Consider the following 13685-nt stretch of genomic DNA (forward strand, 5'->3'; position numbering starts at 1 on the left):
CGAGGTCCCAGCACCGCTGTGAGACAGGTTAGAACCCCAGGAAGCAGCCGAGGAGTATTGTGACGTTTCGTGTGTGGTTGTGAGCAGAGTGTGTGTACGTTTGGGGGAATGATCGGGGGATGGGCTGCATGGGGCTGTGTGTACGTTTGGGGAGGATGAATGAAAGTGCATGGGGCGGGTAACAGGCAGGGGTGTTTGCGGGGGATGAATGGAGGGTGTGTGTGGTGTGTATGTATTGGCAAGATGAGTGGGGCTGTGAATGAGTGTCCATGGGGAGTGTAAGTTTACGGGGAATGGGATGCAGCTAATGTTTCCTCTTGATTCATTGAACCCCACCAGGTTTCCCATGGCTCTAATATGCTGACTGCAGGGGAGCTGTCGTTAATGCTGGATGCGTGCTGAGCTCCAGGCTGGCCTTTCTCTGGCAGGGAGAACCCGACGTTATCCAGTCGGGGCTACGAGATACCGTTTAATCCCCTTCCATGATCATTAGTGGCAGCTGTTGTGTGTGTTTGTGGCTGTGCCACACCTGTGCGCACACAACCACTGCCTTCTCATTGGGCAGCTAATCTCTGTGCTCCCAGGAGGCTCTTGGCTTGCTGTACACTGATTGTCCCTCCTCTAGGTTACCACCAGCAGTGCCACATCCCGGTGGTGGACAGCAGCGACGGCCCCGTGCTGACGCCCTGGTTTTGTCGGAGATGTATATTTGCCCTGGCTGTACGGGTGAGTGAGGCTCGCCATCCTGCTCGCCAACTCTCTGGTCCGTTTTGGTTCTGTGGGTATGGCAGTTACAAGTTAACTCCTTCCCTTCCAGGGGCTGCCAACCCCAACAAGAACCTGCCCTGCCAAGTGATGTTTGCTGGGCAAACTCTCTGCAGTGAGTGGCTGACTGCGCTGGGTTTACCTTGGCTCTTAGCTTAGGGGGACTGGGCAGAAGAGCCCTGCATTCCTATGGAGGGGTAAAATCCTTTGTAGCTGATGGCAAGAGGGCAGGATCCCCCCCCTCTGTGCAGGGACAGAAGGGAGCCAGTTTGCATTGCCCCTGCTCGGGGGCTGCCGGTTCAGCACCCGCTGCTCCCTCTGGAAGCCCACCCTAACTTGTGCCCCGTGGCAGGGCACAGAATCATAAGGATTCACCTTGGCTGTGCCCCCCATGTGGGGGCAGGGAGAGCTCCGGCAGTGCTGGCCTAGCTGTCTCTGTGCCTAGGGGGGCCCTGCTGCATGGAGGGAATTTACCGGTGGGGGGCAGGGCAGGGCAGCCCCTTTGCACCAGCCAAGCTGGCAGAAGGAAGCCGTGCTGCAGGGGGAAAGTCACAGCTCGGTCAAGGTCTCAGCTGAAATAACCGTGGAAAATCCTGGAAAACATTAAAAAGTGACTGTTACTCCTGGGACCTGCCCATTTTAACAGGGGAAGGGGACTTAACCCCTTGTTCCTTGCCTCCTGTACAACAACTTTGTTCCCTTTCACTCCAGCCCCCAGCTCCTGCTAGTGGGTGTCTGTGGCCAGAAAGCCCCCTTGAGAGGTCCTTGCTACTAGTGCCCATGTCAGGCTTATGGAGCAGAGATGGGCTTAAGCCACAGAGCTCAGCCCTGCACCCTCCAACTTCTGGGGGAGCATCGCCAGGCCTATATCAGTGTAGAGAGAAATTCAACTCCCAGGCTTTCCCTGGCACTCACTTCTCTTTGCCCCAGTAGGCTGTATTCCATGATTGATTTACACAGTACCTTTCACAGGGATTGAGGTCCTGGACGAGAAGACCTAAATTTTCAAAAGTGACTAGTGATCTGAGGGCCTCGCCTAGCTGCTGCCCTTTAAAGGGGCCTGCTTTTCAGAGAGTGCTGACCCTCTGCCCTGTGCAGATCGGGCCCTTTAAAGGAATCTCTTGCTAGGGACCCAGATGTGGAGACTGCTGCAGTTGTTGTCACTCTGGTGACTGTCAGCCAACATGAACCCCAGGCTGATGTAACGCTAGAGGATTGCAAATACTGGAAGTAGAGCATTGGGGAATTCAGGAATGCAATAGCAGGGAAAGAGGACATGTTTTCAGCTAAGGCTGAACTGACACTATGGGAGCACCAGCATGAGTGTCTGGTAGGAGTTGCAGTTGAGCACCCCAGCACTCCTTCAGCACCTTTGTTAGAAGAGGCTTATTGGGCTTTACCCTCATGGATTTGTTTCCATGCTTCCCACTGGGTATGACACCCATTTTGCAGGTGGGAAAACTGAGGCACAGAGAGGGGAAGTAACTGCTGGGCAGCCTTGCTCTAGTCAAGTGCCAGAGCACCCTGACTCTTGGCCCCCTGCTCTGACCATGAGCTCCTTTCATGCTGCCTCCAAACCTGGGACCTGAGCCTGCATCCTTGCGTCTGATAGCAAAATGCCCATTGCCTTCAATGGGGCCAGGCTCACACCTCTAGTGACAAGCTTCCTCGTGCACAGCTGTGCTGACCCTGTGTTCTGGTTGGTCCTGCAGAAAGGGGGCGCCCTGAAGAAGGGAGCCATCGCCAAGACGCTGCAAGCCGTCAAGATGGTGCTGTCCTACAACCCAGAGCAGCTGGAATGGGATTCTCTGCACAGGACCAATCCGCAGCAGTGTTACTGTTACTGCGGGGGCCCTGGAGAGTAAGGCCCCAAACTTATTACTCTGCACTTGGGTTTGAATGTGGCTATCAAGGATCAGACTTTTAATGGTATGATGTGCCCCCTCCTCCAGTATACCCAAGACAGCTGTGTCCCCATGGGCTCAGCTGGGCCTGCACAGCGGCAGGGATCTCTGCAAGCAGCTCTGATGGCAGCATCCGGCCCTTACTTACCAACTCTGTGGCTGATGCCTGAGCCAGACTAGAAAACAGCTCCCTCTCCCATAACTGTTGGTTTGCTGAGCAGGGCCAGGGAGAGTGAGACAGAGGCGGGGGAGGGGGTGGGGTCACAGAACATGCCCAGGAAGCAAACCAGGGCCGCTTCGATTTCAATCGCTGTTCAGACTCAAACTGCACTTTAGTCCACACGAGCCGGGCTGCTGAGTGTTACTCTCACACCACCTCAGCTTGGTGAGGGAGACAAACAGAGCTAGCTGGCACAGACTGACTCTCTGGGCTGTTTTTGATGTTTGTATCATGGCAGCAACTGAGATCAGGGCCCTGTTGTGCCAGGCATGATACAAAAACATAGGGAGAGACAGAGCATGGCACAGTGAAGCTTCCAATCTAAATAGACAAGACTGAGCAAAGGACGTGTCATTATCCCCGCCATATAGATGGGGCACTAGGGCACAGAGCTGAAGGCTTGCCCACCAGTGCAGAGGAAGACTGTTACAAAGCCTGGGACTGGTGTCCCAGTCCATTACCTTAATCACTAGGCCATCCTTCCTCCCTAAGGCAAGTGTGAGATAGAAGGTCAGTTCCTAGGAAAGGCTTTTTTGAGGGTGCAGTTCTCACCCAATATGCATGTGTCATGTTCTGATTTTGCAGCGTTTCCCATTCCCCCTGAATGTGTCTGAGTAGGGTGCCCTGTCCCTGGGAGGAAGGCGATGGGTTGCAGTTCACTCAGCGTTCTGGGATGCAAGGGCTGCTTCCCCTGCTGTAACAGTAAGCTGCAGGCAGGAATCCCCCATTCAAAAATAACCCAGTTGGGGAAAGTCACGGACAGCCAAAATAACCGTCTAGAGAGCTGCTGCATGGTGCATTTGCAGTGAGGTTTCCTGTGTGCTCAACTGGGAGAGGCTGCTGAGAAAGCCAGCTGTTCCAGCGAGCTGCTGAGATGTGAGGTTACCCGTGTGATCAATATATCTAATCCAGCGGAGAAGGCTGCGACCAAGTAGCTTTAGTTATTGAACTTACATTTGATAAAAAATATTGTTGGGGAAATCCAGGTCTGGGTAGAACCTGGGATCTTCCAAGGAGCCCCTAGCTAAGTGCCCAGCACCCAGGGCAGTTCAGTGGGGCTGGCTGACTTCTTTGCCTCCTTCGAAAACTCCATCTGGACTCCTCTTGCTCCTCCTTTTTAATGTAAATATCAGTGGTGGGTTTTTTTTGTTTTTTTTTTTTTTTCCAAAGACAGCCCTTCCCCGGCAACATTACAAATCCAGACCCAGGAGGCCTGATTCTCCACTGTCTTGTGCCTTGCGCCTTCATTTCCACCAGTGTGGAGGGGGTATGGAATCCTGACATTCCCATTTGGGGAGCATTGCATGCCCATTTTGCACATTTACTTTGTCCCGGTGTCAACGCTTGCCCAACATGCTGCGCAATCGAGAATTTTCTCCATTCACCTGTAGGGCACCGTGTATAGCAAAGGGGTTCTGGTCATAATGCGCCTCGTGCCACCTCCGAGAGTGTTGAAATCTGGTCTCTCTTCCCAGATGGTACCTGAAGATGCTGCAGTGTTACAGTTGCAGGCAGTGGTTCCACGAGGCCTGCACGCAGTGCCTTAGCGACCCCATGATGTTTGGAGACCGGTACGTCCTTCCCCAGCTCACCCTGGTTTGTTCCGTGCATCCCTGAGGGTCGAGCCAGAGTTGTGAATTGGTCAGTCCGTATGTCCTCCCCCCGCTGACTGTTAACACGCTCACAGCTGCGTTGCGAGTAGCTGGAATCAGTGGAGTTGGGTCTCATCATCCCAGGCTAACGACTTCCTTCAGGTGTCCTGGGAATTGCTGCTCAGCTGAAATCCTGGCTGGTTGCTTGGCCGAGAGCTGCTGGATTCCAGCAAGCAGCGGTCCAGAGAGAGCTGCTGGTTTGAGTTCACTGACTGAGCGAGTCTCTCCCTCCGTCTTGTCTATGTGGACACTCAGAGCATGGCAAGCCGGGGTGCAAGTCTGCCCTGCTCTAGCCTGCCAGGCCCGGGGACCCTGCTGCCGTGCACTAACAGTTCCCGAGTGGGATTTGGAAGCACCCTGAGGAACTGTTTGTGTGCAGCAGCGGGGCCTGCATGGACACTTGGTGCGTGGATGGCTAATGTGGAGCAGATCTGCACCTTGCTTGCTGCGCACTAACTGTGCATGTGTGGACAAGCCCCAAGTGGTGCATATCTGGCTGTGTGTGGAGGAGGGGAGTCCTTGCCCTTTTGTGGGCAGGGAGGGTCTGTAGCTGGGAGGTTGCTCCTCACTCATTTCTAACCCCCCAACCCGGTGCAGTCAGGGAGTGTTCTGGCAGGCAGCCTGCAGACAGGAGACTGCCAGGCACAGCAGAGAGAATGGCTTTGCTCTGCTGATCTGAAGCAACTGGCATGGGCCATGCCAGACTAGTGCAGAGGCAGGCACACGAGCCTGTCATCCCCTCCCCGGGCATTGGTGGCACATCTCCCAGCCACATGTGGTGGGCAGAGGAGAGTGCCATGCTGGGGTTGGATTCTGCCTGCCCAGCCCAGCAGGCAAAGGGGTGCTTCGGTTCCTCTCTAGCAACCCCCTCTGGCTGACCCAAAGGGCTCTGCAGTGACCTTCTCTGCAGCTGAGGATGGGAGTGGGGCAGGGGCTGGAGGAGGGAGTGAAGCCTGCAAGCATTGGCCGGGGGAGCGGAGTGACTTTGGCCCCAATCTGGGCCAGAGGCGAACACAGCCTGGCACGTGCAGGGGGATGGATTCTACCACAGTCATTGCCCCACATGGGCACAGAGGATCCTACTGTAATGCTGAGACCCGCTGCCCTTTGGGGAGGATGGGCTGAACCTCGGGCTGTCCTGTTGGAGAGATGAGCCCATATCTATCCCCCTTCTCAGCTGCCCCTCACCTTACCATGCGTTTCTCTCTCTCTTTTTTAGGTTCTATGTGTTTTTCTGTGCGGTGTGTAACCAGGGGCCAGAATACATCAAGCGCCTGCCCTTGAGATGGTAAGAGTTGGCGAGTAGTCACTTTGGGACCAAGAGATCAGGGCTGGAAGCTGGGGCTCCCAGCTGGCGGGGCGAAGCTCTGACTCCTGGACTGCCAGCCTCTGCCTGTGCTTCTCTCTTGCTCAGTCAGGGACTTTCAGAGTTGTCCCTGGAACTGCAGGGTCTGCGAAGTGCCTCCACATGGCCCAGGGTTGTAACTGTCCCTTGGAAGAGATGTAGCCAAGCAGATGCACATGCTGCAGCAGAGCGAGGTCATTTTCTCCTATACCGGGGCACTGTTTATGGCTGCTGCAGGAATGGTGGGATCAACATGGAGAGGGACAGAGGGATGGCTTCTCTGAGAGGTTCTTTACTTTATGGAGTGTAATACACAGCAGCAACGCTGGGAACCACTGTTCAGCACAGGGAGAAGGCCAGAGAGAAGCCAGTGTCTAATGGATTCCTTTCCCCTTGGTGCCCCTTCGAGTGCATAGTGAAGTGTCTTCTGCTGTCACTTTCTTCTGGGAACTTTCTGTGCAGTTCGGGGGCGGGAACAGAACCCTGATCAGCCCATCTGGCTCCCTGATCAGCAGTTTGATAATCAGGAACCATTTATCCTTCCTGGGCCTCATGGCTCTCCCCCTCTGTCCTGCATGCAGCAGGGCCTGGACTTATGGTGGAGGAGGAGGAGTGCTGAATGTGGCAGTCTCCAGGGTTCCCCTGTTAATGGCATCCCCATGGCCGCCTAAGCTGCACACTGAACAGAAGCTGCGTCTTCATGCAGTTACTTGGCCCAGCAGCCCGATTTCACACGCGTTTTTAAAAATCAACAGGCCTGGCTCTTAAAGTTGCCGAGCAGCCGCAATCCCATCCCATGTGAGCGGCCGCAGCCCCGCCGAACGTCCAGCTCACCATGTCCTGAGTTCCAGCCTAGTGAGCATCCCTGGGTGAGGGCCCCTTCCCCCCCAAGCTTTGGGGATCTGTGTGGAGGGGCCATTTGCATTTTATTGGTGGGCCTAGGATTTATTTTATAGTTTGGGGTGCATGAAAATGTTTCTGCCCCTTCTGTTCTGACCTGCTCCTCCAGCCCAGGGCTCCACACACAGCTTTGCTGATGCCCCTTAATCCCAACCTGCAGAACTGCTACCCGGTTTGTTCCAGTCTCAGGCTCCTCACTTACAATCGTCTGATGCAGTTCACTCTGATCTTCTGCCAGCTCAAGCTAATCTGGGATTCAGTGTATGAGCTTCAGTGATCAACCTGTGCCAGGCAAGCTGGAGCATGGTTCAGTCCCATAGGGGAACAGGCCTTGCCCCAAAAACTGGTGCATATGTCTGTGGAGTCGGTTAGGGACTAGTGGATGGAAGTTTCCTGATAAGCAGAAAGAGGGTGATTTGTTTTGTGCCCTAAATGGGGAGGCTTCTGACCTTCCTTTGTGCTCCAGAACCATGGAGCTCCTGGAGGTCAAAGGGAATCAGCTTGTCTATTACCCTGCAGAGTACAGGAGCCTCACACTGGCATTTCACCCTCTTCCTGGTGCAGGGAGATTCCCAGGATCTTTGCAGCTTTGGAGGCATCATCTGAACTGGCCCTGGCTAGTTCTGTTCTGAGCCTTTTTTCTGACCTGCAAGCCAGCCCAAGGCTTCTCCTGAGCACACCCTGCTCTGAGAGTCAAGCTGTGTGGCACTGATTTCTAAGGAGGCTGGATCCATGCTGCATGCTTGCCCTATTGTATGTGAGCCAAAGTACATATTTGCCAGCAGATAAGTCACCCAGGTGATCTGGCCACATATCTCTCTCTTTAGTTAAGGGATTAAGTGCAAGTTTATATAGCAGAGACATTATAGGTCAGAGGATAAATAACACTTTCCCCTTCTCTAGTGCTTCTTATCTGAGGCTCTCAGAATGCTTTACATGTTTATATTAATGAATTCCCACAATCCCCCATGGTGAAGCGTATCAAGGATATACAGACATTGTTTAACCAGCCACTGAAATGCAGCTATCTCTGGGGTGAAGTACAGTAGCTTTTTAACGGGGTATGCCCATGCTGTGTAGCTGGTTTAGAACAGGAATAGAGGGGTACCGTATATAACGGGGGGATATGTATCCAAGGAGGCAGGATGTAATGCAGCCAGGACCTATTTTTATGTGACTAGGAGCCTCTGTAGCCAGCTGCCAGCCTCCTGCACTTTTGTTTTTCAGCTAATATTAGATCAGCCAGGAATCCCCCTCCCCACTACTTCCACTGAAGCACTGAGCATGTGGCTGAAACTGACAAAAAGCCAGGAAATTAGGAATGAATCCTGGCACTCCGCAGGTTAGCCAGCCTGGAGGGGCTCAGGTATTTCAGCACGTGGCAAATCTCCCCGCATGCAGAGCCCCTTGCAGGATTTTGCCAAACAGGTCAACGTAACAGCCACTTAATCCTCCTTTTCCTGGCTCCCCTTTGATGGATTTAAACCAGCCCTTTAGTTATTCCTCTAATCCACTTTTGTGCATGTGCAAATACAATGGAGCCTGCTATGACTCTCCAGACCTGCACAGCAGCTACAATGGGGTGCTCTGTCCACGTCCTAGCCAGCATCCCACGCTGCAGATTAACACAATCTGGTCTCAAGCCTTCTCCACAGTGCAGGATGCACCACTGGGTTTCGCTGAGAGGACATGTCTGCTACTGCCTGAAGAATGGCAGCTCCGGGGAAGGGACAGGTGACTTTCTTCCCCTGCTCTGCTATCAGCCATGTAGACTCCATCCATCAGACCCCCTGAGCATCCAAGGGGTTACTTGGAGTAGGATCAGAGGAGAATGGCAGGAGTGGGGAGAAGGCAGCTGCCATGGTGATGGCAAAGCCAGAGCGGGAAGCTCAGGGTTGCAAACCTGAAGTAAATGCAAGTGCATCTGAAAGCAGCTCCTGGCCTAAGTGGGGCCTACAGAGTCTCAGCAGCTTTTGCACCTTTGCTCCCACAGGGTTGACATTGTCCACCTGGCCCTCTATAATCTAGGCGTCCAGAGCAAAAAGAAGTACTTCGACTTTGAGGAAATCCTAGCCTTTGTAAATCACCACTGGGATCCTTTACAGCTCGGAAAGGTACATACATGGGGCCTGGGATGGGATGGGGGAAGGCAGCTTGGAGGGAACGATAGGCGGCTGCAGGGGAAGTGACGCATGGACCATCCACCCCTTAAAGCCAGGAATGAGGCCGGGCTGACTCCAAAGAACATAAACCCAGGGTTTCTTTGGGAGCCTCTGTTCCTGTCTGCTCAGACAGCAAAAGGGAAAGTGTCACTCAGAGAGAGAGGTGAATTCCGGTGTGTTTAATAGTGAAATCCCATGGTGATAAGCTGTGTCTCTTTGCACTCTGGGCGTCTCTATTAGTGGGAAGGACCCATAAACTGCAGGATGCATTTTAATGGCACTTGTTTGCAAAGGATTGGTGCAGGGGGCCGGGATGGTCGTCTTTCTGTGTGCTTCCTCAAGGGGCACAGTGTAGGAGGTATAAAACCGCCTTTGCCTGACTCTTCCTTGGGAGTCCAGGGGGTTTGCCACAGTGGGGTGGATTTTGTGGCTCTGGATGGACTTGGCTTGTTTTCAGCTTAGAAGCAAATTGTTAGCAGGTGTTTGTACAAGGTGCCCGGGCACTGCGGGGTTTGTGGTAATCGTTCAGTCAATGACTGTGTGCAGGGCAATCGGGGAGACAGAGGGCACCTGCCTGGGGCATTACCAGAGCTTGCAAGATTGACTCTCATTCTGCCTGCCCACGGCGCACTCCCTGTAACCACCCACTCGGCCAGCTCCCTGGCATGGATTCCATCCGGCAGCTCTCTGGCTGGCAGAGGAGCTGGGTTTTATGGGTGGACGGTGTTGACTGTAGATCTGCTGTAGTCCCCATGGCAGCTGGTCTGTTGGGCAGGGAAATGGACAAGGCTAGTTTTGCTTTCCACGCCCAGTGACGTGCAGGAAGTAAATGCAACAATCATTCGTTTAAAAAAATAAATAAATAGAGCAAAGCAAGGGAGGGATTTTAACTCTTAGGAACCCAGCGTGCTGATGTCCAAACAATAGACGCAGTCTGAGCATTTGCATCCCGGAGGTCTGTGGGGGTCTGTTGGCTGAGCATTTCTGAGCTTTATGCTCAGACCTGCTCAGACCAGAGCAGAAAACTGTAGCGTGGGCTCCCCCATTTGTTTAAGTTCGGAATAACCACGGTGACGCTAACGAGCTCTCTAGCCAGCGTGTGCTCCGTGCTTTGCTTATCACATATTAAAGTTACTGAAATGACCTTTTGGCCAATGCTTTATCCCAGCTGACCAGCACTCCGGCCTCAGAACGTGCTCCACACCTGCTCAATGCACTCAACAGCTACAAAAGCAGGTGAGCCCCGGCGAGGGGACTGTTTGATTCAACATTTCAGCTTCAGCAAGTGTGGGGAAGCTGGAGGGGCTGAAATGACTGGGTTTGCAGGGTTTAGGTGTTGAGGTGGGATGAGTGGGAGAGGGGAAGAGTTGGCCATGAAGACTCCCATTCAGAGCTTAAAAATCAATAGATCACGAGGGGATTTGTACCTTCTGCCCTCTAGATTTTTGTGCGGTAAGGAAATCAAGAAGAAGAAATGCATCTTTCGCCTGCGAATTCGTGTCCCACCAAACCCCCCAAGCAAGCTCCTGCCAGAGAAAGTACCAGGTTTGGGTGAGAATGGAGCTTCTGAGCTGAAGAAGAGAGGAAAAAGCAAATACGCCCATAAAAACGGGTCTGTGTCCACGCTTTCGCTTCACACTGTCCTCTCCTCCTCCTCCTCCGCGTCTGTCCTCTTAAGAAAACTGGCTTCCCCATAAACCCTTTGAGCTTTCCCTCCATAGAATGTCTGCTTCTGTCTTAAATTCTGACACAGAAATGATAAGTCATGGGGTCCCCTGGGTTAAGCAGCATTCCCTAGTTCTTTCCCAGCCACTACAGTAAAGCAGCTTTCCTAGGCTCTCTTGATAATTGTCTGTGTTTCACAGCAAACAAACAGAGACATAAGATTAAAAACAGACACTCTTTCTGGACAGTTGCAGTGTAATATTATTTTATTCCTTAGAATTCAGAACACACAAGAACCCCAAAACAGAGAGAAACAAACCAGGCTGCTCCATAAAACAGAGAGGCCACAACTCACACCACCTTATTGTAACTGGCTCTTTGCAAACTGACTACTAAGCGCTGGTCTCATGGTTCTCTCCAGAGCCCCCTAGGCTGCTAGCAGGACTAGGATTTCAAATGGCAGCTCATAAATTTTACAGTTTTCAAAAGACCACACTCCCCACCCTAGGATTCTCCCTGGCTGCTTGGAACCAAAATAGGCATTCTCTATACACCCCTCTCAGGCCTGTTATGTGATTTGCAGTCTCCCAGCAAGTCTGACTCTAACTGTTCTTTGTCTTTGTTCTTTGCTTTCACAGTTTGCTGCCGCATGAATTTCAACAGCAGAAAAGGCGAGTTGCTAGAAGAAAAAGATCAAAATTTTTGTTGGAGGATGCTATTCCCAGTGTTAGTTTCTCGCTATTCTTTCTTTTGTTACTATCCATGATGTTGTTTTTCAGGGGTGAATTACTGAAGTTATTTGCTTTTTGTTTTTCAAACACGGAACTGGGCAAGATCCCTGTGCTGCTGCTACCAAGAGACATATAGGAGGCTTGATTGCTTTCCTAAATTCGCTGTTTTTCCATCCAGCATAGGCTGCGCACTCCCCAGGCAGAGATGACTAATAAAGGCAGGATCAAAGTGCCAATTTGAAAGTTTGCCCTGCTGGCCACAAACCAGCCTTCTGATGCCAGTAACAAGAGGCTCAGCGCAGGAAGTTCCAAATACGTCTTTGTTTAAGTGTCTTCTGGTGGCTAGAGCACTAGGATGAAAGTTGGGTGTCTCGGGTTCTGTTACAGGGTTTGCCACTGACTTGCTGTAAGACTTGGTCTCTGCCAGCATGAAGTGTAAAAATTGATGAAACCATTGTAAAAGACTTAGACATCCTCAGATGCATCAGGTATAATTGTCCCCCGTCCTTCCAAACGCCCTCACAGCTTCTCAGTTACAGAGGAGAACCAGGGAAAACGGAACCTCCGCTGGCATGGGACATTTTATTATTTTTAATGAAAAAGGTGCCTTTAGAAAAAGAATGGATGGGATTCCCCACAACCCTCCAGCTGCGCCCAGCTCCAAACGGCAGCCTTCTGCATGCCTGCTCTGCAGAGGGGTAAGGGACCGTACAAAGCACAGGTCATCTGAGAGCGTGCAGTAGATGGAAGCGGGAGGCTGACGCAGTAGGAAACGCTGGCTGTGATTGCTCACACCGAGTCATGTTGTCAGCTCATGAATATACTTTTTTGCAATGCAGAGTGACTTCACCTCGGCTTGGAGCACAAACCACCACCTGGCCAGCATATTTGACTTTACACTGGATGAAATTCAGAGCTTAAAAAGGTAAATGGCACATCTGTCCCGGGGGCAGTAATGCTTGATGGTAAGAAGAAACCACGCCGGGTTTCTGTGCATGTGTCTCCGCTCTTTGCCATGCCGGGGGTAGCCATCACCGTGGTTCGGGGGTTGCCCTCTTCACTCCCTCGCGTGCTGGGGAGAGGAGAGGTGCCCAAAGATGAAGGATGTTTGAGGGGCTTAATTGGACAAATCTCCAGTCCCAGATTTATATGAGGAATCAAGATTTTCAGTGGGCACCAGCTAATCTATTTGTGCCCTGTTGGGAAATGGAAGCAGGAGGGTGGGGAGCCCTTGCCGGCTGCTGATGAAAGCCCCATCCTGGCAGGTCTGGAAGTCCTAGGGGTCTGCGCTGGTTATTATGTTCCTGTCTGAATTCTGGGCTTTTAACTAACACAGTGCAGGCCCCCCTGGCTGTCCTGATAGGGATGCGCTGCTGCTCTCCTGAATGTCACCGAACAGGCTGCATGTTTTAGCTGGCGTTCTGTTTGGAGCTGGGTCCTGTACGTACAGAGAAGGGCATGTGCTAAGGATGCAGCCTGAAATGCTGGGCTCGCACAGTGGCTGAGGTCTGGTCAGGATTGACTTCCGTCTCTCTTCCTTTCAGTGCCAGCTCAGGGCAGACTTTTCTTTCTGACCTGGATTCCACAGATGCTGCCAGCACATCTGGGTCTGCGATAACAAGCTTGTCTTATGAATCGAGGTAAGGGGCTGGGCTGGGCTGGGCTGGGCTGGGCTGAGACCAGGTTCTTGCCCTTTGTTTTTCCAGCCCCTGATGTGATCCTCATTAACTCTCCATTAACCTCTGGCTTAGGTAGAGTTAGCTCTTGATAATGATTGGTCACTGGAAGTTATCCTGGACTTTTCTCTTCCCTGCAGTTTCTCTCAGGGCGGGGCGTGCTGCCTCCCAACTGCTCTGCACCCAGAGTGTTTCCAAGTAATTGCTCATCTCTCTCTGCCCAGACATTGATTAACTGGAGACTGTCACCAGACATATGTGCCTGGCTCCAGGAAAACCCAGCTTCTGTTTTTTAAATCTCTTCACAAGGATACGCTGCAAAGAAGCTGGTCCCAGGTGGTCCTTGGGCACCTGCCAATAAGGATTCCTGTGTCCTTGGCTTGGGGACTCCACCCACTGTACAGCTGATGCCCACAGCTGGTGGCCAGTTTGTTCAATGCCTATTTGAGGTCATTAAATAAAACTGCCTATTTTCCTGCCATCTGCTTGGCAGGGTGAGGGAAGCACTGTGGTTAATGCAGAAGGACTGGCCCTGCATTCCTCGGTAAGCAAAACTACCCTTGGCTTGCCTGGAGCTGATGGGAGCTTTTACATTCGTAGGGACAGAGACTGGTTATTCATGAACTGGCAGCTTTACTGAACATATCCACTCTGCCTAGCCGTCT

The 13685-nt window shown here is 52.3% G+C and overlaps 1 protein-coding gene across 2 annotated transcripts in view; it reads left to right on the forward strand.

Moving 5' to 3' along the window:
* PHF19 (PHD finger protein 19) overlaps positions 1-13685 on the forward strand; it is a 28496-nt gene that overhangs the window by 9062 nt on the left and 5749 nt on the right. For both annotated transcript variants that reach the window (XM_050926693.1, XM_050926694.1), the window contains exons 5-14: positions 626-726; positions 2478-2626; positions 4365-4460; positions 5761-5829; positions 8780-8900; positions 10117-10184; positions 10390-10560; positions 11252-11339; positions 12184-12269; positions 12889-12984. In XM_050926693.1, the coding sequence (XP_050782650.1) occupies positions 626-726; positions 2478-2626; positions 4365-4460; positions 5761-5829; positions 8780-8900; positions 10117-10184; positions 10390-10560; positions 11252-11339; positions 12184-12269; positions 12889-12984 (1045 nt within the window). The remainder of the gene's footprint in view (positions 1-625; positions 727-2477; positions 2627-4364; positions 4461-5760; positions 5830-8779; positions 8901-10116; positions 10185-10389; positions 10561-11251; positions 11340-12183; positions 12270-12888; positions 12985-13685) is intronic.

The sequence above is a fragment of the Gopherus flavomarginatus genome, chromosome 17, assembly GCF_025201925.1.
Source record: "Gopherus flavomarginatus isolate rGopFla2 chromosome 17, rGopFla2.mat.asm, whole genome shotgun sequence".
Taxonomy (NCBI): domain Eukaryota; kingdom Metazoa; phylum Chordata; order Testudines; family Testudinidae; genus Gopherus; species Gopherus flavomarginatus.